Below are 26,298 nucleotides of genomic sequence, written 5' to 3' on the forward strand. Positions count from 1 at the left end.
ACACAGCAAAAATAACTAAATAAAACTAATACTAGCCCACAACATTCTAGGTTTTACAGTACTTTTGATCAAATAAATACAGGCAGACTTTTCACTATGATAACATCCCCAATGTTGTCAATTTATATGTTCGGATTTCCTTCTCCATCCTTTCATGTGTAGGTTAAAGCTTGGGATTTGGACACTGCAGAGCCTCTGTTTGAGCTGACCGCAGTGATTGGTTCTGTTCTTGGCATTGTGGAAGATGAAATAGCGTGCATATGCAGTGAGGCGATACTCTGCTTTTATGACATATCCACCGGCACTCAGACTTCCCAGACCCTCCTGCCCTACTCTGCCGGACACCACAACATCACCTGCTGTCTCACACTCACCAAACACTCCAAGATACTCATTGCTTTTGGGGAAAGCCGTCTACATTCGGTTTGTACGCTACCTTTTTTCAGAAAAGTCCAGGCAAAATGTATTATTTCAGTGTTATTCAAAGGATTTGTGTTTGTGTGTGTGCAGGTGTGGAGCCATGAAATGGAGTCTGTGATTGATCTTCCATCTCCAGCTCTCTTTCTCAGAACATCTGAGGATGAAAAACTGCTGCTTGCAGGTGCATTTCATCTCATTGTCTGGATAGTTTTTCTCATTTCATTGATCTTTTCTCTCATTTATTAATTATCCTTTATGCGTGCACTAATAACACCACAATTTTGATCTCTCATTCTTACAATAATCATCTATTACTGTTTGTTACTGGTTGAGCCAGCATTGATTAGATGGTAGGCGAGGCAGTGGCGCAGTAGGTAGTGCTCAGTTGGCGTTTCTGTGTGGAGTTTGCATGTTCTCCCTGCGTTCGCGTGGGTTTCCTCCGGGTGCTCCGGCTTCCCCCACAGTCCAAAGACATGCGGTACAGGTGAATTGGGTTGGCTAAATTGTCCGTAAATTGTGTGTGTGTGGATGATTCCCAGAGATGGGTTGCGGCTGGAAGGGCATCCACTGCGTAAAAACTTGCTGGATAAGTTGGCGGTTCATTCCGCTGTGGCGACCCCGGATTAATAAAGGGACTAAGCCAACAAGAAAATGATTAGATGGTAGGATTTGATATAAAGGCTGATCATGAAAACTGGGCAAGATGGAGGCTGAAGTTTCCAGCTTTGTTGTTTGCACTTGAAAAAAAAAAAAAAGAAAAAAAGAAAAAAAGAAAACCATTTTTTGCAGTGTGTATTCGCTGTTTTATTTTGGATTAGCATATATTTGAATAATTAATTACAATTCTGGAATTATATTAATTAGAATATAATTAATTATAATATAATGAATTCGCAACACTGGAGTAGAGAGGGATATTGCTCTTTACACACAAAGTAAGCCTACCTGAAATTATAAATTAGAAAAGGCTCAATAATACATTGGACAGATCCTCAACGCGCAGATTTCTTCTCTTTGTGCTGGTAAGTTTTGGAATAGTCCGCAGATACCGGAGGGCTGCGTGCTGTGTCTTAATGATGCATCAAGAGCTTCATTCACACACCGGATTAAATTAATGAAAGTGAAACTGACGGGCGCATGAGGATTTTCATTAACAGAAAATTATTTAGCCCAATATAGGCGACTCTGAAACTGTATATATTTTACTGTAATTTTATATATATATATTAATATATTATTAAACAGACAAGGTTGTGTCTCGAGCGCATGACAGTGTGTGTGCGTCTTCAGCGGTAGTAAGGAAGGAGGGCTGCTCAGTAATGCAAAACGCCAGTTCGGATGTGGATCTTTGTCGTTATAAAATGACATTTAAAAACTACGACCTATTGTTGTAAACAGGGCCTGAGTGTGTAATTTTTGCGAGCGGATTTGCAACGGGGGTGGGGCGAAGGATCGCGATGCCTGCATTCGTCTATCGGCCCAAAACTGTGTTCTTTGGGGGGTTTTTTGTCGACAACACGAACGTTATCAACATAACTCACTGGAAATCCAAAATACTTCCACACCGGCAACTTCATTGAAAGAGGAGAGGGTTTAAGCTCTGTCGACGGGTCTCCTGCATCTGCAGTTCAACAAGCACTTTAACAAGCGTGTTTTTTTCTGCTTGGCAAGTTAAGCTGACATGACATGGGAGCGTGACAGCATCGACGATTCCATTTTTTTGATTCGATAATCGAAATTGAGCATGAACTTTGATCGATTTCGATTTTAAATCGAAATCGTGACACCCTTACTGTCTATGGTATGATAAGAGAGCTCTCAGATATCATCTAAAATATCCCTATTTGTGTTCTGAAGATGACCGGTAAGGTTTAGATAAGGTTTTAGGGGATTCGAACAATGTCGCAGAATTTTTTCATCTTGAGTGAACTAACCCTTTAAATAAAACATTGCCTTTAATTTGTACACTTCACTGATGTACCTGTATTTTTTATTACATTGAAGGATGTGACAGAACATTGTGCGTGTTCCTCGTGACATTGACTTCAATGCACAAGGTTCTGGATCTTCAACATGATGCATCTATCCTGTGCGCCTTGTCAAACAGCGAAGGTAGCGAAATCATCACGAGTGCCCAGGATCGTATAATACGGGTCAGTTTAATCCCCTTCTTCCCAGAAAGGTACAGTGTCCTCTCACAGTCATTATCTGGAATGGAACTTGACCTTGTTGTACTGTTGAAGGTATGGAGCGTAACCACAGGAGCCCTGCTGGACTGGATCGGTGTGATGGATTCCTCTGTGTCCTCATTGGCTGTACATCAGCGCTTTATTATTTCCGCCTCTGTTATTGTCAACCAGCTTAAAGTATGGCAGCTTGACCACAACACCACGCACAGGAACAAGAGTTTCATCCCCGCATACTGCCCCTTGGCAGTCCTGTCGAAAGATGGGGATACTGTATTCTATGTCAAGGAGGGAAATAAAACCGAGGTTTTCACCTGGAGCTGTTCGGAAGGTGAAACATGTAATAAAAGGATATTATTTTCCTTTTTAGTATTCATCAGGGTTCCCACAGGTTATGGAATGACATGATATTTTAAAAGTTCTATTCCAGACATTGGAAGTAGGGGAATTTTATATTTGTTTGTCCAATTCATGGAGCTTTTGTTTGTTGTTTTCAATTTTAGTTTGCATTTATCAAATATTTTGTATCACTGTTCTTATGGTTAAACTGTTATTAGCTTCATTTGATGCCTATCAACTGGTAGTCATTCATTCATTTCGGCTTAGTCCATTTATTAATCAAGGGTCGCCTCAGTGGAATGAACCGCCAACTTATCCAGCATGTTTTTTTGCAGTGGATGCCCATCCAGCTGCAACCCAACAATCTGAAACACCCATACACTTTGGTGGGGACGGGTGAATAAAATAAATTGGCCAATGTCAAGAGCAAACTTACACCCTTGCTTCAAATGGTGTTTAAAAAGCAGACGACAGAAAAACTAAATGTAAAGTTTTTTAAAAATTTAAAGTTTATAAAAGTCTTCCCATTGATCCAGTGAGCAAGCCTGATCACCAACCGGTGACCTACTCACACCTGCGCTTCTCCACGATGGACGTCCAGTCTTCTCCAGCCTGCGGCACCTAGACTTCAACTTTACACAAGAAGTTTGGCCAAAAGAGAAATGGTCGTGCCCAACTAAGCCTGGTTTCTCTCAAGGGTTTTTTCCTTCACTTTTGTCAATTGGTGAAATGTCTTCCTTACCGCTGGCTTGCTTTCTTTGGGACTTTGGGAGTTGCGCATTTATGGACTTGCTCTTCAGTGTTTGGACTTTCAGCAGTGAAAATTAAACCACACTGAACTGAACTATGAAAACAAGACTGACACAGTTTCAATTTACTAGAACTTCTGTTAAGCTGCTTGGACACAATATACAAACTATTAAGTTAACTTAATTGATTTGTGTGGAACCCAACATTTTTACAGTGTAGTTTTTATACTTTATAATTATAAGGCAACAAGTTTACTCTCTTTTCTAAGTTAAGTCAACTAATCGCATTTTACAGATTGATATCAGGAAAGAACTGTAAAATACCGGAGAATCACGGGAAAAATGGGAGGGTTGACAGGTATGGTCTAAACATCTTGGCTTAATCAAAGCTAAATTTGGGCTGGCATTGAAAATCTAATAGACGTCTAAGAATTGGCCAAAGCTAGACTAGTCATCTGAAAGACTACACATAAAGTCTGTCTAATCTGCTTATTTGACGACTAGTTTACAGGCAAGTTTAGCCTTGTTTTAGCAAAGCTGTCTACGTTTAGATGTCTATTAGACGTCTATTAAACACAAAATTGTTTGCTGGTCTCCGGGTGCTCCGGTTTCCCCCACAGTCTAAAGACATGCGCTATAGGTAAATTGAATAAACTAAATTGGTCATAGTGTATGTGTGTGAATGAATGTTTCCCAGTCATGGGTTGTAGCTGAAAGGGCATCCACTGTGTAAACTGAGCCAAAGGAAATTGAATGAATGTTTTCATAGTCGCTATTGAAGTCCTGTGAAATGATACTGTTACAAACCCCTGATGTTAGTCTAGGGTTGTGGGGTTTGACATTTATTTAATTAAAATATATTTATATAAAGAGTGAATGAGTGGAAAGACAACCAAAGTAATGCCAAAACATGTGTGCTTTTATTTACAATCCCAAAGTGAACAACAACAACGAATTAATCAACAATAAAGAAAAAGTAAGTAAGGCAAAAATATACTATTTACAATATGTACAACACTGAAACAAATAAAGACGGGAAAAACAAGAGAGCTGGCAGAAGGGACGCAGGCAGCGCTAAAGAAATGAAAAGAACAAAACCCAAACTAAATCTAACTTCCCAGAAGCATCTAGCTAACTAACTATGTGAAAAACAGTATAATTAACACACAAAGATCTTCCGAGTCCTAACTATCTACTCTATCTATCTATCCAAAAAGTACAAGGAGTGGCGCTCGCCCCTAACCGAGAGGGTGCTCGCTGCAGAGCCATTTGAGGAGAGCTGAGCTCCAGCGAGGGGGAGCATGAGCTGTCGCTCCTCCTCCTGTAAGCTGTTTTAATGCGTACACCAACCCCACCCCTAACCCTACCCCCAGTGACATCACTCATAGAAGAAGTGCAAAAAAGGTGGAGCTCAAGCTTAAGCTCCTCCTCGCTGGAGCTCAGCTCTCCTCAAATGGCTCTGCAGCGAGCACCACTTGCCCTAACCTAGTGTACTAGACAGCAGAGTAGTCCTATGTGTTGCGAAATGTATGTCACGTGACCTTCTTACCTGTCCGCTTCGTCACTCTAAATCTATTTAAATATTGTGCAAAACACAACAATGGCTTGTATTTCGTTCATAATAGGTTATGGAAATTCAGCTTTTTAGAGTGGGAACCCTGATTCATATGCAAAATGTCTAAATTATGAAGTCCTCTTGCCTAAATTGTTCACGTGTCTTCCAGGTCTGCAGTTAGACAGCATGGACGTTTCCTCAGAGGTGTGCTGTATGGAATTAGCCCAGCAGAAACGGCTCCTCTTCTGCGGTCTGCACACTGGAACCATCTTTATTTACCCGCTTGACTTTATCCCAGAAACCTTGTGCCTACCGCCTCCGGAAAGCCTACCAATGGTACGCAGCATGGCCATCAGCCCACGAGAGGACAAAATGGCCGTCGCATATGAGGATGCCGTCTGTCTGTTTGAGATTACAGCGAGGGACAGCTTCCCTTGCGTCGATGGACCATTTGAAAGGTACTCGCTTGACCTGTTACATTCCTCAATCTCCGCCATGGCTTTGTTGTCCGACTGCAGGCTGCTGTATGGGACGTTTGGCGGCGAAGTGGTGATCTACGACTTTAAAAGCGCCACAGCAGCAGAGCTGGATCACCACGGTGCAGCCATAACCTGCATCACCATGAGCAACTGGGATGCGCAGGCACTGATTGGCTCTCAGGACTGTGTTCAGAAGCTGTGGAATTTGAGTCCCGTCTTACTGAATCACACCATGGAGTACAAGGTGAGGGTTCACCATTTGCTTTCATTTCATAAGCCTTTTAAATGAAAAACAAAGCACTTTTTTTGCTTTAAAGTGTGAACATGCACAAAATACATTTTGCTGCTTGTTCAAACTACTTATTTAAAATGAGTTGGAAACTGTGCAATTCTTCATTTTTTTTAAAGGAGAACTTAATAGTTTTATGTTCAATCTACTCAACTTAATCGATTAAAGAAAACACAAATTTTTGGTTTGGGAAAACACAAACTTAATTTTTTTTACAGTGTATGAAATGTTAACAATGTGATACACAAACCTTCATTTGACTGTTGTTGGTATGCAGTGGTCCCTCGCTATAACACGTTCACCTTTCGTGGCCTCCAGTTTTGCAGATTTTTTTCAAGATGTCCTCGCTGCTGCCAGCAGCTTGATGACAAAGGCGATCGTCAACTGCATAGTGGACCTTGTACCAACCACTAAGGTAACCCCAATCGTCACAGTAGCATGGGCTTTAGGGTAGGGGGAGGTGTAGGCTTTTGTCAACTTCGTAGTGGTCCTTGTACCGCGCCCACTAAGGTAGCGCTCATGCTTCTGTGATGGTTGGGTTTAGGGTAGGGGAGGTGTAGGCGATCGTCAACTACATAGTGGACCTTGTACCACCCACTAAGGTAGCGCCCATGTTAAGGGTAGCGGGAGGCGTAGGCTATCATCAACTACGTAGTGGACTTTGTACCGCCCACTAAGGTAGCGCTCATGCTACTGTGATGGTTGGGTTTAGGGTAGTGGGAGGTGTAGGCGATCGTCAACTACGTAGTGGACCTTGTACCGCCCACCAAGGTAACGCATATGCTACTTTGATGGTTTGATTGAGGTTGGGGGGAGGCGAGGCTATCGTTAACTACGTTGTGAACCTTGTACCGCTCACTAAAGGCTGATTTATACTTCTGCGTCAAACGCCGGCGTATGCTACGGCGCTGACGCATAGCCCTTCGCCGTGGCCGTCGGCGTGGCTGACGTGCACCTCTCAAAAATTGTAACTACACGTCGCAACGACGTGTAGCGCAAGCTCTGTGATTGGTCGGCTTGGTAGCGCTGATGAGTCTGGGCGGGACCGAGAGCAGCGCGAATGGCGCGAGCGATTGTTTACAAGTGTGGAGTCCCGTGAAGGAGCTCCGAATGGAAAGTTTTGTTTTGTGTTTACCTCATAGTTAAAGTTGTTGCACGTCCGCCGGTTCCTGCCTCAAAATGAGCGAGTTTTAGTCACTTGCACAACCAGGAAGTGTTCAGGAAACGCAAAACAGAAGCGAAGAAACTCGACACAGAGGAACATTTACACCTCACTGCCAACTAGCGTTTCGGAAGTGTTAATGCAGACCAACAGAGACATCGCGCAGAAGTATAAATGCACAGCTGCGCGCATTGCCTACGTCGGTCACTTGACGCAGAAGTATAAATCAGGCTTAAGGTAATGCCCATGGTACTGTGATGGTTGAGAAAGGTGTAGCCAATCGCCAACTACGTAGTGGACCTGGTCAACATCGTCATCAAGCTGCGGGCTGCAGCTTGGACTGTCAAAATTTTTTTGTGCACTTTGACATGCTTTTTTTTGACAGCACATTGTGTTCTGCCCCCTAATTGGCTGTAGACTATTGTCAATCAATCTCCTTCGTGTCCCCTGTACAGTACAGAATGCGTTCAGCTTGCCAAATTAACATAAATCTTTGATCGCTAGCAGTGTGAGTTCCAACAAGGATGTGAAAAGGGTTGTAACTGTCCGCAGCAAGACAAGGGATGGGTACCGAAACTCTGTACTTTATCGATATCGTTGCTAAATTATAAAAGACCGAAGTATCGATTAGCTCTGACATTAACGGTTCTGCTGTCAGTGCTGGATAATTGTTGCTGAGTAAACATTAGTTACAGTAGCATAATTTAACTGACCAACCTTTTCTAATTTGCTATATTTAATATTCGTCTGCACAGTTGGCAATCACAAATGAGAAATGCCAGTGTTTTTGCACAGACTGTAAAAGATATGGATGGAGTATCAGTGATGTCATTCATAGGTTTCTGAAGAATGCAAAAGATGCTACAAGTAGGCGTGGCCTACCGTCGCCATTTTGTTTGCGTGTCTTCGCACCGACTGGGGGATACCAAACAAGGTCAAAGAGGCGGAGCTACAGACCGCCTGCAAGCATTTTGCTTAGACAGGCTTTTATTTGGGAGAAACGCCTAATACTTACCTGTGACTCGTTTGTGTTCTGACCACATGTGATTGGTTGTTCACTATATCCAGGGTTCAACGCTAAGGATTTTTTTTCTACTGGCCCGATCGGACCAGTGGTTCAGATTTTTACTTGCCCTGCCAATATTTTCACTGGCCCTCCCAAAAAAAAGTTAATAGTTAATCCTTAGCCACAAATTTAAAAAAGAAATGTGTCAAAATGTTTGTAAATCTAGAATTTAATTATTTAAAAATGTTAATAAATGTGTAATGAGCAAAATTCAAAGTGTTTTGCAAACAAAAGTAGCAAAACAAAAGATGGCTGACCTGCCAAAAACTGACGGCAAACTGTACAACACATCACTTAATTTTTTTAGTCGTGGCGTACCCTCATAAATGTTTGCTTCCAAGAAGTTAAAAACAAATGTTTTCCTTTAGCATCATCACTTGATGTTGCCGCCATGTTGATGTCTCTTCACTGTACTGGTTGTTACAAAAAAAATAACGTGCTCACAACATCCAATAAGAGGAACCGAGAAGGTAGCATTTGAAGACTTAAAAACACAAACGGTTTCTCGATTCTGACTGTTTTTGCACACAATTGACAAATAGTCACAGGCAAATTAAACTGTAGTGACAGGGCATCAGTGGCCCAATCGGGCTAGTAACGATCCTATCAACTGTCCCGAGCATCTCACACGCTGGCCCCGGGCCATTGGGCAGTCCTTATTGTTGAGCCCTGATATCAATAAAATGTTTAGACTTTTCAAAACACTGTTGTAATACATTTAGGCCACTATTGCTCTTATGAAGTTTTTCTACAGGAGAACACAAATTTCTTCTAAACACTTAAATTATAGTCTGTGTTAGTAAATGCAGGGCTGTTTATGAAATCCAGGCATAAGTATGTTATACGAGTATTTAATTTCACTCGCCTGGGAAATGGAGGCCACGTGAATGGTTTGTGAGCACAATAAAGTGCACACAGCATGAAATCATCTGATAATTGTAAGAAAAAAATTCCAAAAGGCAACTGACTGTGTAAAGAAACATTAACCAAAACCAAAATACGATGTATATGTCGAGTTTAGCGACTAATCAGCCAGAATCAGCGGAGGTGAAGGGACAGCGAGCAGCGAGACCTAGCTCTCACTCAAGTGGCCACGCCCTTGAGTGACAAGGAAACAGATGAGTTATAAAAAAAAATCCACCCCCCTCACAGTTGTCATGAAGAGTAAAATTAGCTATATAAACCAAAATCATTCTTTGTACCAGGCTATAAACAACTTTTTTTCTGCTGTAAAGTTGGCCATTTTAACAGTGGGGTCAATAAAAATTTGCTCTATTATTGAGCCAGGACTAGCAGAATTTCGATGAATTGCAGTTTCAGTTACTTCCGTATTTGCTTCATGAGGCACAGCGGGAGGTTGCCTCTTGTGTTTTTGCCCAATAATACAACGGCGAGAACGTCAAGTAAAAAACCTTCACAATTCTCGACTGTGCACATGCACTCCACTTAAACCAGACCGTCTGGCACCAACAACCATGCCATGTTCAAAGTCACTTAAATTACCTTTCTTTCCCATTCTGATGCTCAGTTTGAACCGCTGCAGATCATCTTGACCATGTTTACATGCCTAAATGCATCGAGTTGCTGCCATGTGATTGGCTGATTAGAAATTTGCGTTTATTATGTGTACCTAATAAAGTGGCCAGTGAGTGTGTATATATATATATATATATATATATATATATATATATATATATATATATATATATATATATATATATACATTTATTTATTATGTGTGTGTGTGTTTGTGTGTGTGTGTGCGCGTGTGTCAACAATCATTTTAATTTTTTTTTTCTCTTTCATTTTCAAGGGCTTTTATTTTGAAGGAGTTCTATGTGCTGTCTTCTCAATAAATGATAAATACGTGTTCACTGGATCCTTGGACAAAACCGTCAAAGTCTGGGATGTTTCGAGTGGTGAGGACTGTTTAGTTTTGTGCATAAAGCTAAATGTTTAAGACAAAATGGTTTTAAAGGTGGGGTATCATGACATTTCTGCATTCAGAGTTATTTAAAGTGTTAAAGAGTTGGATTGTTCCACAAATCATAGACCAAGTGCTTATAAACTATTTGCACATATGACTTCTTATTTCTTTTGTCAAAAATCGCATTTGCAGGTTGGAGCTCGGTTCATACATTGTTTTATCATGGCTTTAGCTGACATCATAAAGAGTGGAACTCACCATACGGCTACTTCTCACGGTAGAGTGACTCTTTGGAAGTGACTGCAAAGGGAAGTTGACTTAGATGCACTACTACTCTTTAGACAGTCAAGATTAATATGAAAATGCGCAAAAAAAAATCATGATACCCCCCTTAAAAAACATATGCCTTCCTTATAATACATTTTCTCTGATTCATCTGCTTGACTTTAGTCATTTCATTACAGGTTGTTTGCTGTATATCCAGTACGTCTACTCTCCGGTCATAAGGATGATGCCACACAAGGATGGATTTGTAGCTGTATCCCAGCATGGCTCATTCATCAAGGAAGGTTTTCGCTGTCCAGACAGCCTCAAGCCTGGATATAACCCCCTCCGGAACTTCCAAGTACATTACAAAGTCACTTCACGAGACAAAAGTCTGAACGTTCCACACAGCGTGATCAATGAGCTGCCAGATTACAACCCTGCTCAGTTCAACTTCATTGGCATCGGTCTGATCAAATCCAAACCATCCAATACGTGCGTTCTCCTCTAAGTACATTCTACATCGCAAACCTCTTATAACTAGGCCCACACTTATTCTGCGTGCAGATTTACTAAAGCTGCGTCCCAGAATCGCATACTTATGCCTTATTCTATGCCATTTTGTAGTATAAATAGTGTAAGTAGTGTGTTCACATTGAAAACACTAAAAATAATAAGTGCACTTTAATTACCCGGATGATGCACTCATTCAGCCGCTAAAACGAAGTGTGTTATGATGGACACTTCACACACTCAACGACCGCAGGTTTGCTCACGTAGCGGAAGGGGCGGAGCTATCAGACTCACATATTGGATAACTTTATTTATTTTGGATTGTGAAAGCAAAATTCTTCTACGACAGGGATTATAGCATCTCCTAATGGTGAATGCGGTTATACTCATAGCAGATATTATTTGATAGTTTGATCATTTATTTCACTGATTTGGCAACCGTCAAACGTCTTCGGGGAAATGGTTTGAATTTCCGCTTAGTATAAGAAACATGAGTTTGCCATTTGGGACAACACTACATACATTTACTATTCTGTTGAGTGTGTAAGTGCATAGTGCATGAGTGTATAGTGTGCCATATGAGACGCAGCTAAAGGCTTTTTCGCCCATCATCGAGTCAATTTACTGTAAAAAAAAAAAATGCTGAGTTCCATACAATTCTAACACAAATCAACAAATCAAGTTAACTTAATCAGTTTAATAAATTCAAGTAGATTGAACATGAAACAATTTAGTTTTCCGCTTAAAAATAAAAGAATTGTCTTGTTTTAACTCATTTTAATATATACAGTAGTTTGAATAAGTAGCAAAAGTCATTTTTTAAATGTATGTAATTGTGTGTAAATATATATTTATTGATTTTTTATGAAGTGATATTACTGAGTAATAAGCAAATGTTATAGGATTTATTTACAATACAGTTTGTAAAGTAATATTTTCTGCCTTTTAATAGATCATACGAGACTTGCTTTGTTAAACAAACAAGTGGATCTAATTAGATTAGCATTGTAAACCTTAAATGTTTTAGGTTTATAGTTAAAATACTCTCATTTTGCATAAATCCGCAGATTTTATTTATTTACTTATTTATATATTTGTTTATTTAGTTGTTTATTTAGTTGTTTATTTTTTTATTTTTTGGCAAAATACTGCACAGAGTCTGTCAGGCCCTGCTTATGATACAGCACCCAACCTGTGCACTGTACTTGATTTTAAAGTCTTTGTCCTTATAATGGGCAAGAATATGCATTATGATGTTATATGTACATGTGGAAAGAAATTGTAAAATAAAGTGCTGCTAAATTAGTTTTAACACCTAGGGCTGGGCTGTTAAGATATTTATTGACCGTATACCATTGTCAAAAACGATTTTTAAAAAAGTTTGGTACTAAGCGCTATAGTTTTACTAAAATGTGGCTGTGAGCTCGTGCCTTGGAAGGAATACCAATAAGCTTAGGGTTATTTCCAATCGAAGCGCATGGTTTGCGCGCTTAAATAGGCAGCGACTTGCACATGCTTGCATTTTCCAGGCGCACCTAGTTGATAAACTTCTAAACTTTTCAGAACTTTTCAGCGCTCTGCTATTTATGTAACTAGAACGAACCAATCTGCTTCACAGTTTGAATGGAATGTACACATTTTGGTAATAATGGCAGACTAATTACCTCAGACAAACACAGAGCACCTAAACACAGCAATGCTTTTTAATTCTCTTCATGAATAAAAAGTTGTATTGGAGCTCTGAAGCAATGGTTTGTCAGTTTGTCATCCTCTGAAAATGTTCGCCTAGTAACGAGAGACGCTAGAAGTGCGGGAGCGCAAATCGCATAGAAAATGGTGAAGAATCTATGCAGCTTTTCACATGCTTTTAGACGGTTGTTTTTCGCCATCGCCACCTCAAGTCAGAATACTGACACACAGGAAAATGAGTGTTGTGACAAGCAGCAGTGACGAGATTGTAAACAAAAAAGGAGGTACAAATGTCATCAGAGTGGCTTTTTGGTTTCTTTTCTTGTGCATCCCAGCCACTAGCACCCCATCTGATAGAGTTTTTAAGCATAGGGGTAATGTAGTCATTCAACTTCACAATTTGTAATGTTGCAGTATGTATTTGAATAATGATGGCTGGTTCCTTTACTTAAAAGCTCAGATTTGATTAGAATTAGTTTTGTTGACAGAGTTTGAGGTTTACTGTATAATTATTCTAGACATCTTAGAGATGTTGATCTACCTTAAAGTTTGCTTTGGTTGTTTTGCGTTTACACTTTACCATTGCACACACTTTGTTACATTTTATTAATCAAGTTTAAGGCCCAATCTCATTTCTAATCCTTAGCTACACCCTGTGTTTTGCACGTTCACGTGAAGAGGTAGGGGTGTCCCAATTCTCTTGAAGCTTGACGGCGTAGGACTAAGGTGAAGATACCCCTTGAAACTAAGGCCCCGTTTACACTAATGCGTTTTAGTTTGAAAACGCATAAGTTTTGCTACGTTTACGCCATCCGTCCACACTACCCCGGAGTTCTTGAGCGCCGAAAACGGAGCGTTTTGGAAACGCTGGAGAGGCCGTTTTCATTCTAAATTGCTGCAGCTCCGTCTCAAAAACGGAGACATCTGAAAACGGAGGCGGGGCTGCCGTCATTCGCCTATCTGATTGGGGCTTTTCCTCAATATTAAGTAGCCCACACACACAGTTCAGTCCTGCATCCTCTCCTTGTAAGTTTAGACTTCGCAAGTTTGATCAAGGCTGCAGTCTCCCCCTCCTCAGTTTGATATGGATAACAGACTACCGAGGACACGGGTAAATCTTCAAAGGGAACAGTGTACTTTATAACTTCATTCACATCACCCTGGCTACGTTGTTTCACTTTCTCAACAATAAAATTAAAACATGATTTAAGGAACTGCCTATTTTCATTTTAATATTAGCAACTTAACAGACAGCAGAAATGTTGAGGCGTTGTGCTGCATATATGAGCTTCATCTTCACTGTGTGGATATTTATAACAAAACGGAGCTGATAACAACTGCCTCATTTCAATTTCAGTGAAAATACGAAACACACCCTCTCTTTTGCTGAATATCAGTTTTAATCATTGATAATGGCCATTATAAAAGTATAACATACAATAAGTTTTTACATTATAGGAAATAAAGGCAAGCGATCAGTCAATATACAGAATAGGCTACGTGGTTACATTAATCATTAACTTATCTTTGCGCTCAGCCAAAACACGTTACCTGAGAACAAGTAATAGATTCCAATGACCAAAGTCAGGGAATATGTCGTTAGATAAAGACAACAAGATGAATAAAATGTCATGTTTAATAAATATAGCGAGATTAGATCCAGCGGGAGATGCTTGATGAGCAGTCCGACTAGCAGAGCTCTCATCTGGGTAGATGGGCTGCATCGCTTGCCCGAGAGTGTGTGTGTGTGGTCACGTGATGTGCGTTTTCAGCATTTTGGTGTGGACGGAGAGCAGTTCAGAAACGCTGGGTAAAACGCAAGTGTGGACGCGGATCGTTTTCATTCTAATACGCCGTTTTAAAACTAAAATGCACTAGTGTAAACGGGGCCTAAGATTTTTCAGGACTACATTTGAAACGAGGGCTAAGAAAATTTTCCAGAATACACCATCCACATTGCCATGGCAAGTCAGGAGATGCACAAATTACTATTTTTTGTCATTATTATGAATTTTTATGACAAACAAGCAGACGTTTTAATACATTCATAACCGCAATCGTGTTTTACCATTATGGTTAAAAAATAAAAATAAAACCGCTAAATTCTGCTATCCATGATCCATTATAATAGCTCCTGTATAGCAGTCCCACAACATTGTCACTCGATGACACTCAAATACCCTGTTAGAATAGTCTGTTTTTACAGTGTCAGCTATAATGTTAATGTTGTTTTCGTGTGTTTACATACATGAATATGGCCACAGTGTAAATGCACAGTACAGCTTATTACCACATTAAAACGTTTTGATAACATGATATCGTTGCCTTCAGTCATTTTCTTGAAGATAAACACCAAAAAAAAACACAACTGGAATAACTAGCAGTCGCGATCGTCTGATCTCATATGAAGCAAGAGATTGCGACGACATATAAAGTCGTGTGCGGGTGTTGTAGTGATGTCCCATTTCTTAGGGGTAAAATTTGAAGCCCTAACTCTTCACACTCTATTTCAAGGGCCGAGGGGAAGAGATACGAAAATAGAATTGAGATTGGGCCTTAGCACTTTTGTTAATTTAATAATAAGACATAAGAGAACAGGGGTCTGTTCTTCGTAGGTGGATTACTCGGTTAGCTGGATTTGGATATTGACGATTTGACATGATCCAGGATCGTTTAGTTTTTCAAAACACATCTAAGAGTTGTTGTCATAGCAACAGTTTTGGTAGCTCAAACCTGGTCGGGAGCAGGTTCAATTCATATAAACAGGATTAGATCAGGATATATCAAGCAAAGATAATACTGAAAGTATGTACCAAATGCTTATATTTTCTTACAGTAGTTATATACACCTGGGAAAAGAGTAAATATATATTTTAAACTATATATATATATATATATATATATATATATATATATATATATATATATATATATATATTTTAAACATATATATATATATATATATATATATATATATATATATATATATATATATATATATATGTTTATATATATATATATATATATATATATATATATATATATATATATATATATATATATATATATATATATATAAAAGCAATCTGCAATCCGATATAAAGTACAAAGACTGCCACCTGGTGGTTCAAAGAGAAAACTTATTCATATGAACTGTTTAGATAGAAACGTGTACATGGCATGCACAATATTCAACTTTTTTAAAGAGGTTTATAATTTATGCAGTCATTGAAATTTGAATTGAATCATTGATAATTGAATATTGATTAGATGATGTCATTACGCTGCTGTGTCTGGATAAACTGATCTGAGATCGCTGCGTGTGTTGTGAAGGACAGATCTATCGATCCTCGAAATCATGATCAGCAATGCAACGGTTGGCTGACGGCACAGCAGCGTAATGACATCATCTGATTAATATTCAATTATCCATGTGAGCAAAATGACATCAAATTAGCAGCAAACGGCTTGTTAAATATGACACGCAATAACCTTCAACATTTGTTGTGAGCTGCAGGCTTTACACTTTCATGTGTCGAGAGTATTCATCATGTATTTAAATGCATATCAATGTATTTAGTTCTACATTTAGAAAAGATTTTCTTTATTATAGTAGCCGTTTTTTTAATCGGTGTAAAGAATAACTGGTTGTTTACAAAAGCATTTTAATATTGGTAAAGGCGTCTGCAACTTTTGTGAAGCATCAAATCACTGGCATAACTATCAAAACATGTTCATGACTACATAAATGTATTATTGCTTAAAAAAAAGTCACATATTGTGCATGTTTATTATACACAATTTGTACTAAAGCAATCTAAAAAGTTCATATCAATAAGTTTTCTCTTTGCACCACCAGGTGGCAGTCTTTGTGCTTTCATTTCGAGGGTGCAGATTGCATAAGTTTTATTAATATGTATAACTTTATTTATTTTATTAATAACTATAACTTTATATATATAGGTAATTTTTTTTTTACTCATTTCCCAAGTGTATATAACTACTACTGTAAGAAAATATCTGAATTCGGTACATACTTTCTGTATTATCTATGCTTTAACTGAGCCGATCTAATCCTGTTTATATGAATTGAACCTGCTACCGATCAGGTTTGAGCTAGCAGAACTGTTGCTATGACAACAACTCTTGGATCAGCTTTGAAGAACGAAACGATCCTGGATCGTGTCAAATCGTCAACATCCAAATCCAGCTAACTGAGTAATCCACGGACCCCAGATATATTTGTTTATTTGTTATTATCTAATAAATCTGCCTTAGTAATGTTGTCAAATTTAAAAAGTGGTTAAATAAAGTGGTTAATTAAATAAAAAATCTAAAATCTAAAATAAAAATCTAAAATTCTTAAATGTATTGTAAAAAAATATATATATCGATAACGAATGATATGAAACATGATATCGTGATTTTTTTTGTATCACCCAGCCCTATTAACACCTTAGTCTTGACCCATGTTTACTGTAAAATGACAAAACCTCTTCTTTAACAATAATTAAATAACTCACTAATTAATCCAGTCATGTAATTAATATCTCAAGTGTTGTGTAAGGAGTAAAACTGCGTCTAAAGGTCAGCATGTTGTATATATAGATTTTATTTACAATATAGAAAATACAAAGACAGGCGCTGAAAAATCTATAGTTTTTTATGTTCATACTGAATCAGATCAGCTCTATGGTTTAGTAACTCACAGTATAATAAGAGATCTGTCACATTCTTAGGATTTACACGTCTAACATGTTTTAACTTGTTGTAACTGCAGTGCTTATTTCAATTATTTCAAAAGCTCAGTGGTGAAAAGTGAATGTATGAAAACCTCTTAAGACTTTCAGTTTTGGTTCCTCTTCTTCCTCCGTTGAACGTTTCTGATTTGACAGAGCTGAACTGAAGCCAGTGACATCATACATATCTGAAGAACAGACCAATCATTAATCAGCATCTTATTTGTTTTGTCTTTTTGCACATGAAGTAATCTAATACCACACATGAGCTCAGAGATCATGAAGTCAGATGAAGATCATGAAGTGTAGTCTAGACTGATGAAGTCAGAGATCATGTTTCTGATGTTCTTCTGTTGTGGCTCGGTGTGATGTTTGTACATTGAGTGGCATTGTTTAGTTGAAAAGACAAATTTGTAGATATTTTTACAATAAATACAGGATTTTTTAATCTAATTTTACATTACATGTACAGTAATACCTCAGGTGAAAATAGTATAGTTGTGTGTTCCTTTTTAATGTCTTAGTACGAAGGAATTAAAGGTTGTAAAATAGCAGTTAATTAAATGTAATTTCCAATAATGATTATTGATTTTTCCCCTTGTCACGCTGTACAAAAATAAATAATTTAGATTATCCATGTGGTTTGTTGAAATTTGTCACTCATTATCTTACTTTCTTTCGGCTTTTTCCCTGCTTTTGTCAGGGGTCACAAGAGCAGAATGAACCAGAATGTTTGCTGACTTATGTATTTACATTATACCAAATATTTTAATTAATGTTTAAATCCATCCTATATACACTCACCGGCCAATTTATTAGGTACATATTAATCTGGGGTCGCCACAGTGGAATGAACAGCCAACTTATCCAGCACGTTTTTTATGCCTTCCAGCCGCAACCCATCTCTGGGAAACATCTACACACACACACTCACACTCATACACTACAGACAATTTAGCCTACCCAATTCACCTGTACCTTATGTCTTTGGACTGTGGGGGAAATCGGAGCACCCGGAGGAAACCCACACAAACAGGGAGAAAACTCCACACAGAAACGCCAACTGAGCCGAGGTTCGAACCAGCGACCTTCTTGCTGTGAGGCGACAGCACTACCTACTGCGCCACTGCATCGCCTATATATATTATATATGCCTATAGTTGTGTGTGCAACATTTGTATATTTAAAGTAAGACCACCTTGAAAAATGGGGGTCGCGAGTCACAGACTTTGTAATTTTAGGGGTCGCGGGCTGAAAATTTGGGAAGCCCTGCTCTAAACAGACCACATGCCTTCAGTGCTTCAATGGGATTATTTATTTATTCATTTTCGTTTCGGCTTAGTCCCTTTATTAATCTGGGGTCACCACAGAGGAATGAACTGCCAATTTATTCAGCATATGTTTTACGCAGCGGATGCCCTTCCAGCTGCAACCAACCACTGGGAAACATCCATACACACTCATTCACACACATACACTACGGACAATTTTAGCATACCCAATTCATCTGTACCACATGTCTTTGGACTGTGGGGGAAACCGGAGCACCCGGAGGAAACCAATGCAAACATGGGGAGGACATGCAAACTCCACACAGACATGCCAACTGACCCAAATGAGGCTCGAACCAGCAACTTTCTTGCCGTGAGGCGATCGTGCTACCCACTGTCATCCAATGGGATTATTATAAAGCTACAATACATAGTGTGCACATAAAACAAAAACATTGACTTTATTCAACAGTAATTTCTCCTCAGTGTCAGTATATTGCGCACATTTATGAACAATATTGTTCATTTAAATATGCATGTAGCTTCCTCTGTTTAGGCTAATATGAGGCCAAGAGCGATATACCGTATAAACGCACACCCTATACTTTTATAGGGATTTTTTTTTCAGGACTTCGGGAACCTTGCTTTGTATGGAAGATGAGGGAGCTCTCTGAATTCATCTAAAATAACTTCATTTGTGTTCTGAATATGAACGAAGATCTCAGGGGTTTGGAATGAAATGAGGGTGAATAAGTAATAGCACAATTTTTGGGTGAACTAACACAGAGTATTTGTTTACTAATAATAGTTTATTGTGGTGGCCTAGATTTGATTGCCTGTACTAAACAAGATAAAGAAGAAAAAATTTACTATTTATTATTATTTATTATTATACTATTTAATGCATGGAAATACAAATTTACTAAAAGACAAGACTTAAAGTTTAAAGGACTTTTGGCGGGTGAAAAAAATCTCACCTCAAGGCAAAGTAGGACAAGGGTCATCCCACCCACCAGCAGAAGGTTCTGTTGTCCCCACCAGACCATCTCATCTAGACAACCAGAGGTGTAGATGAGGCGACCGGCCAGACTTTTCTTCATCTTTTGGGTCTCGTAGCCACACATAGAGTTGAACACAGTCTGCACATGAATTCAAAAAATCTAATCAAAACAAATAAACAGCATTTTATAGTAAAAAGTGAATCATATATTGAATAAATTATCTTTCAAATGATGTATGGTTTAATTTGGTTAGAGTTTGATTTGTTTTGGTTTATTTGTTTAAGACCCTAGCTTTAAATCTAAAGGAGAACTCTGGAAAGTGCTAAAAGAAGGCTGATTTAACACAGCACATTATTTCAGATAATGTCGGGAGAATTAGAGCAAAACTGTTCAAGCTGTGCTTAGTGCCAAGGGAAGCCCCATTAAACAGACTTTTGCTTGAAGAGGAAATGTTGTGATGTTGTTGTTTTGTACATATTTCCTACATTTTCAGTTTGTTTTTATTAAAGAGAGAGATTGATTATATATTGTGCAAAAGTCTCAGGATACAAAGCCGGTATAGTGTTTAGGACTTTTGCATGGTACTGTATAGACAAAATAAATGTAGTACTTTTTGCACTGAAGTGTGTTACTTTAAACACCAAACATTTGGACAGTCATCAACTCAAGATGTTCATATAACACCTTATAAATGCAGCTTCATAAATAATAAATAAATAAATAAGTATTAGAATTCTCCCAAGTAATAATTAAAAAAATAATAATACAATAATAATTCCTAGTATTTGATTCGACAGCACTTACCTCATTCTTTTGGCGTATACAGCAGGAGAAAGGCACTCCATAGGCCTCCAGACTGGGATTGTGCTCAGACGAGTTAAAGTACATGTTTTTAGACCAGTCCAAGTAGGAATCCACCCCACAGCACTTGAACTACAGGACATGGTGAGATCACCAACAGTGTGATTTTTTTTTTTTTTACAGAAAGGAATATATTTATTCAGCAGATATGTTTGAATATGAAAGTGAAGACACTGTTACAAAGGCTTTCTATTTCAAATATAAATGTTGATTAAACGTTAAGAGGATCTTAAAAATGTACAGTATCATATTTTGTTGTCAGTATACAAACAGGCAAGCCAGCAAGCAAACTCATCAGATACTTTTTCTAAGCAACAGTGTAAGGATTTCGTACGCAGTAAAAATAAATAAAACAATCCACAACATTCCAGGTTTCACTGTATTTTTGATCAAATAAATGCAGACTTTGTGGACAAAATAATCTTACACTGTAAAAGGAATTAGTTACTTTAAAAAAGTTGGTAAACTCATGGTAGCTGGGAGCAGTTAAATTTACTTAATTTTTTATAATTATGCACATCAAATTAATTCATAATTTTAAGGCAAAGGTTTACTCACTTTTATAATCAGCTTTTTACAGTATACTAACTTTTAAAGGGACATTTTCTATTATGCCCCTTTCACTAGCAAGAAAACAGTTAAACAGAGCATCTGCAGCGTGAGAATGAGAGATGCGCCTCCTTATTATCTACTTTCACTTTCACTCTCGTAGATAGGGAAACTTGTACGTACGCACAGATATCCATTAGCCTATAAATAATTAATTTTGTACGCACAGATATCCATTAGCCTATAAATAACTAATTTTGTATGTTAAGCGCAAATATTTGTTTCAAAACTATTTCTAAATTCAGTTCTAATTTCCAGCAAACGAATAAATGAACAATAATATGAAGTGTGTAAAAAAAAAAGTTATATCCTAATACACATGCTGTGCCCCATATGGTTTAAAACATGACAGGTGGGCAAATCTAAGCTTGTTTTTAATAAAACTAATATAAATATGCATATAATAAATATTACTGCTAATAATAATAATAACATCTACAAAAGCAAATTGTCATTAATGAACTGAAAAAGCCTCCCGAGATGAAGAAGGCATGAAAGTTTGGTTTTTATATTTATGTTGGCTAGAAAATAATATATTTTGTATTATTTTAATCCTTTATATTTATATCCTATATACATCCTTATTATATCCTTCTTAATATTTTAATTCTTTTTCATATGTAAAGATAATTGCGTATTGCTGTACATCCTTTCTGTATTAAGCAATGTTTAAGCCAGGCGCACAACTAACGCGCTCTGCGCTGGACTTTAGACCGGCTTTGTTCTGGTCTATAGAACAGTCTATCATATTTTTTCAAAATAGCAACGTACCAGCAATAAGCCTCCTTTTTTAGACCAGAACGCCTATGGGCGCACATATGAGCGCAATGCATTTGCTATTTAAACAGGGTGGCACAAAACGTCAAAATGACTCTTGCGCCTAGCTGAAACTGAAACAATTGCGTTGCGCCTTGCGCCACATTGCGTCGGGGGTATGATAGGGCCCAATGTGTTACACCCTTTTAAACTGCCTCTTTGATCTAGACTTTGATTGAAATTGTGCTGTTTTAGTGACTGTCGCTTTAAATTCAAATGAGATTGTGCTCTTTTTAGAGGAGGGCGGAGCTACAAATGGCTATGTGTCAGCATAGTTGCAGATAAGAAACAGGACTTACGTTATCTCTGTGAAAAACTGAAAAGAACTGTGCCACACAACTGTTAAAAGCCCTTTAAAAAGTGATTTTTGCATAACATTTGAGTAGAAATAATGATTCTTTTACCTTTTTCTGTACAAAATCAATAACATTTTCCAAGTCCTGATCATCACGATAGCGCACAATCGCCTTCATCATCAGCTGCTCCGTCCTCTCTTGAACCTACAAAGAAGTTTTTAAGTCAGTTGATAATGTGCTGTGTAATTTAACCAAATTGGATTTGCGTCATACAGTTGTGCTTGTACCCGTGTAAAATATTTACCTTTTCAGAAAACAGAAGACCCAGCACAGCAGCTGTTACTTGCAGCAGCAGAACCACCAACAAAATTGCTACAAACTGGACAGGAATTATTTAATTGCAAATATATATAGTTCAAATCTAACACTGTAGAATTATAAAGAATCATTGCACATAAGGTCATCTTTCCATATTTATTACAACTGATCTACAGTTGAAGTCAGAATTTTTAGCCCCCTTCAAATTATTTTCTTCTTTTTTAAATATTTCCCAAATTATGTTTAATAGAGCAAGGAAATTTTCACAGTATCTCTGATAATATTTTTTTCTACTGGAGAAAGACTTATTTGTCTTATTTAGGCTAGAATAAAATCAGTTTTTAATTTTTTTAAAACCATTTTAGGGACAAAATTATTAGCTCCTTTAAGCTTTATTTTTTCTCGATAATCTACAGAACAAACCATCGTTGTACAATAACTTGCCTAAGTACCCTAGCCTGCCTAGTTAACTTTATTAACCTAGTTAAGCCTTTAAATGTCACTTGAAAAATATCTAGTAAAATATTATTTACTGCCATCATAGATAAAATAAATCAGTTATTAGAAATGATTTATTAAAATAATTTCGTTGAGAAATGTGTTGACAAAATCTGCTCTCCGTTAAACAGAAATTGGGAAAAAAATAAACAGGGGGGCTAATAATTCAGGAGGGCTAATAATTCTGACTTCAACTGTACATATTGCAACAAAACAGACCATGTTGAGCAGCAAGGAGACGTTACGCAGCGCTCCAAAACAGCCGAGGAAAGTGATGGTGAACATGAGAGAACCCACAACAATCAACAGCAGGGCTGGATCTGCCATCAGCGTATCCACTACATCTGTGAAGCATTGATAAAGATGTTAACACCAACTGTGAATGTTTACATTTAGCAAGCATCCATTTACCAAGTCTTAATGAAAAGGTAACTTTCTCTATCTTTATTTTAAGATACAATTCTTGCTATTATTAAATCATTAACTATGACTGGTTGCGCAGTGGGTAGCGCTGTCGCCTCACAGCAAGAAGGTCGCTGGTTCGAGCCTCGACTGGGTCTGTTGGCATTACTGTGTGAAGTTTGCATGTTTTACAGTGTTAATGTGGGTTTCCTCCGGGTGCTCCGGTTTCCTACGCAAGACAAGCGGTACAGGTGAATTGGGTAAGCTAAAATGTCTGTGTATGTGTGTGAGTGAGAGTGTATGGGTTTATCCCAGTGATGGGTTGCAACTGAAAGGGCATCTGCTGCATAAAACATATGCTGGATAGGTTGGCGGTTCATTCCACTGTGGCAACCCCTGATTATTAAAGGGACTAAGCTGGAAGGAAAATAAGTGAATGAATTAACCATGATTTTTGATTATTGAAGTGGCAGATCATCCAAACACTAAAAGCTGAAAAAAATGAATGAATGAATGAATGAATAATCTAATCCTTTGATGTGACTACAATGCCATATCAATGCTCAAATGATATATTGTTCAGCCCTAATAACTACAGTATAAGTGAATTAATTGTGAATCAAATCTTGTTTTAATACACACTATTGGTCAAAAGTTTGGGGTCAGTTTTATTTATTTTTTCATGTTTTTTTAGGAAATTTATTATGTTTATCAAGGCAGCATTTGTTTAAATAAAAAAGTTCAATTGTTAAACATTTATTAAAATGTTAAATAACTGTTTGCTTATTGTATATAGTTTCAAATTAAATTATTACTCAAGTCATTATTGTTTTTTTACAATTACCATTAATAATAATAATATTAATGATAATAATAACAATAATAATTCATATTAGAGTGATTTCTGAAGGATCATTTGACTCTGAAGACTGGAGTAATGAAGCTGAAAATTGATCTTAAAAAGCACTTGAATAAATGATTAAATTAAATTATAAACTACTTTTAAACAGTTATTTAACAGTACAAAAGCATTTTACAATTTGTACTGTATTTTGATTAAATAAATGCAGTCTGATTGGCTTTGTTTATCCTGCATATTTCTCGTGAGATCTTTATTATGTTGAGTTTGATTGCTGTAAGTTGTCTTAACTGCCATATCATTTACATGATATTTACATTTTTTAGTATCAAAGCCATAGAAAGTCCTGGTAAAGAGGATGACACGCAGTGGCTCACGTACTGGGTAATCTACGGCTTCTTCAGCGTGGGTGAATTCTTCTCGGATATCTTTCATCACTGGTTTCCATTCTACTATGTATGCAAGGTAAGTTCAGCAATGCCAGATGCTTATTAGAAGTAATATCTGCTATAAAAAGATCAATTATTACCAGCTTTTTTCCTGCTAATTGGCACAAAGACATTTTTTGTCACTCATCATGACCCAAGTAAGATGAGAGGTTAAATGGTTGTTTGGAAAGCTGTTTAACTAAAGACAGCTTTGTGTTTGGTTGTTATCTGCTGGTTTGTGCATATTAATAGTCAAGATCAGAGCATAAGTATGGTATAGCACAGCAAATATTGATATCAGCCAATCTATGCAGATACCAACTAAACGCTTTTTTCTTTATTTAAGTAAAGAACTGTCTACAACCAAATTTAGTATGACATTTATTTATTTTTTACTATTTTGGTCATTGTTTTTATAATCGCTATTTAGTTTATTACAAATTTATAGCCCTTCACTGAATCTGCTTATTTAATTAATTAATTAATTATTTATTTATTTTTAAAGTTAAATAGTTAAACATTGATTAAAATGTTAAATAACTGTTTGCTTATTGTATATAGTTTCAAATTAAATTATTACTCTAGTCATTATTGTTTTTTACAATTACCATTAATAATAATAATATTAATGATAATAATAACAATAATAAATCATATTAGAGTGATTTCTGAAGGATCATGTGACTCTGAAGAGTGGAGTAATGAAGCTGAAAATTAATCCTAAAAAGCACTTGAATAAATGATTAAATTAAATTATAAACTACTTTTAAACAGTTATTTAACAGTACAAAAGCATTTTACAATTTGTACTGTATTTTGATTAAATAAATGCAGTCTTGGCGAGCAGGAGAAGCTTATTTTAAAACATTTAAAAATCACACTGACCCCAAACTTTTGACCTGTTGTGTATATTCATTTCTGATATTGTAATCATAATGTAGGCTAATGTGATTTCACTATGTGTTTGTTTCAAATTTCATTAAAGCAACTGAATGAATGAATATGATAATGAAATACCTGACTCTTTGGCAATTTTTGCATAGATCCCAACAGCAATTAGACCAGCACTGAACACCTTTAACACAACAACAACAACAATCTGCTCAAAACAAACACATACAGGATACATTCCAGAAGTATGAAACAGAAAGACTCAGGATTTGGACTTTTGCTAGCAACACAAGGCACAACGTTAAATCATACATAACATAAAGTCCTAGCATATGAATATATTTCACATTTAAATAAAATATATTAATAAAATCTCTTCATTACAACGATCACAAGAAATGAACTTACCCAGAATACGTAGCAGCACACAAATAACGTGTACTTCACGGCTCTGAAAGATTTCTTATTCCTTTTGGTTTTCATTTCTTTGTCCTTAAATTAAAAACTAAAAAGCAGCTTTAAATAATTCACAGCTAATGTTAGCAGTTTTTTGCAGTTATCGCCTAAGTTTCGCCATAACGACGTGTAATTGCTTGTCTGCTCCAGGTATTCACATACCTGTGTGTCTATGTTAATACAAGTTGAACAGCGACCCCTAATGGTAGCAACTG

The 26,298-nt window shown here is 37.2% G+C and overlaps 2 protein-coding genes across 5 annotated transcripts in view; one reads left to right on the top strand and one right to left on the bottom strand.

The window, feature by feature from the left end:
- The window catches only part of nwd1 (NACHT and WD repeat domain containing 1), a 32,645-nt gene extending 21,592 nt beyond the window's left edge, over positions 1-11,053 (top strand). For both annotated transcript variants that reach the window (XM_087273133.1, XM_087273132.1), the window contains 7 exons: positions 163-423; positions 511-601; positions 2,425-2,573; positions 2,664-2,937; positions 5,419-5,972; positions 10,059-10,164; positions 10,637-11,053. In XM_087273133.1, coding sequence (XP_087129259.1) covers positions 163-423; positions 511-601; positions 2,425-2,573; positions 2,664-2,937; positions 5,419-5,972; positions 10,059-10,164; positions 10,637-10,947 — 1,746 coding nt within the window. In that variant the 3' untranslated portion in view covers positions 10,948-11,053. The remainder of the gene's footprint in view (positions 1-162; positions 424-510; positions 602-2,424; positions 2,574-2,663; positions 2,938-5,418; positions 5,973-10,058; positions 10,165-10,636) is intronic.
- Positions 11,054-17,232: 6,179 nt separating this feature from the next.
- Positions 17,233-26,255, bottom strand: zgc:113223. 3 transcript variants are annotated; one of them, XM_087272349.1, is made up of 8 exons: positions 26,036-26,231; positions 25,754-25,811; positions 23,243-23,391; positions 22,536-22,719; positions 22,340-22,435; positions 20,454-20,582; positions 19,626-19,787; positions 17,233-17,565 (listed from the first exon to the last, which is right to left on the bottom strand). In XM_087272349.1, the coding sequence occupies exons 5-8, from the start codon at positions 22,409-22,411 to the stop codon at positions 17,485-17,487; spliced, it is 444 nt and encodes a 147-aa protein (XP_087128475.1). In that variant the 5' UTR covers positions 22,412-22,435; positions 22,536-22,719; positions 23,243-23,391; positions 25,754-25,811; positions 26,036-26,231; the 3' UTR covers positions 17,233-17,484.
- Between the last annotated feature and the right edge of the window lie 43 nt (positions 26,256-26,298).

This window comes from Danio rerio, chromosome 11 (assembly GCF_052040795.2).
Source record: "Danio rerio strain M-AB ecotype USA chromosome 11, GRCz13ab, whole genome shotgun sequence".
NCBI lineage: Eukaryota > Metazoa > Chordata > Actinopteri > Cypriniformes > Danionidae > Danio > Danio rerio.

Coding starts and splice junctions, on each gene's coding strand:
- zgc:113223 (XM_087272348.1), bottom strand. CDS start 26,110: ATGAAAACCAAAAGGAATAAGAAATCTTTCAGAGCCGTGAAGTACACG. Junction 22,436..23,266: donor TCTCCTTGCTGCTCAACATG/GTCTGTTTTGTT, acceptor ACTTCTTTGTAG/GTTCAAGAGAGGACGGAGCA. Junction 20,583..22,339: donor TTGATTTTGTACAGAAAAAG/GTAAAAGAATCA, acceptor CATGTCCTGTAG/TTCAAGTGCTGTGGGGTGGA.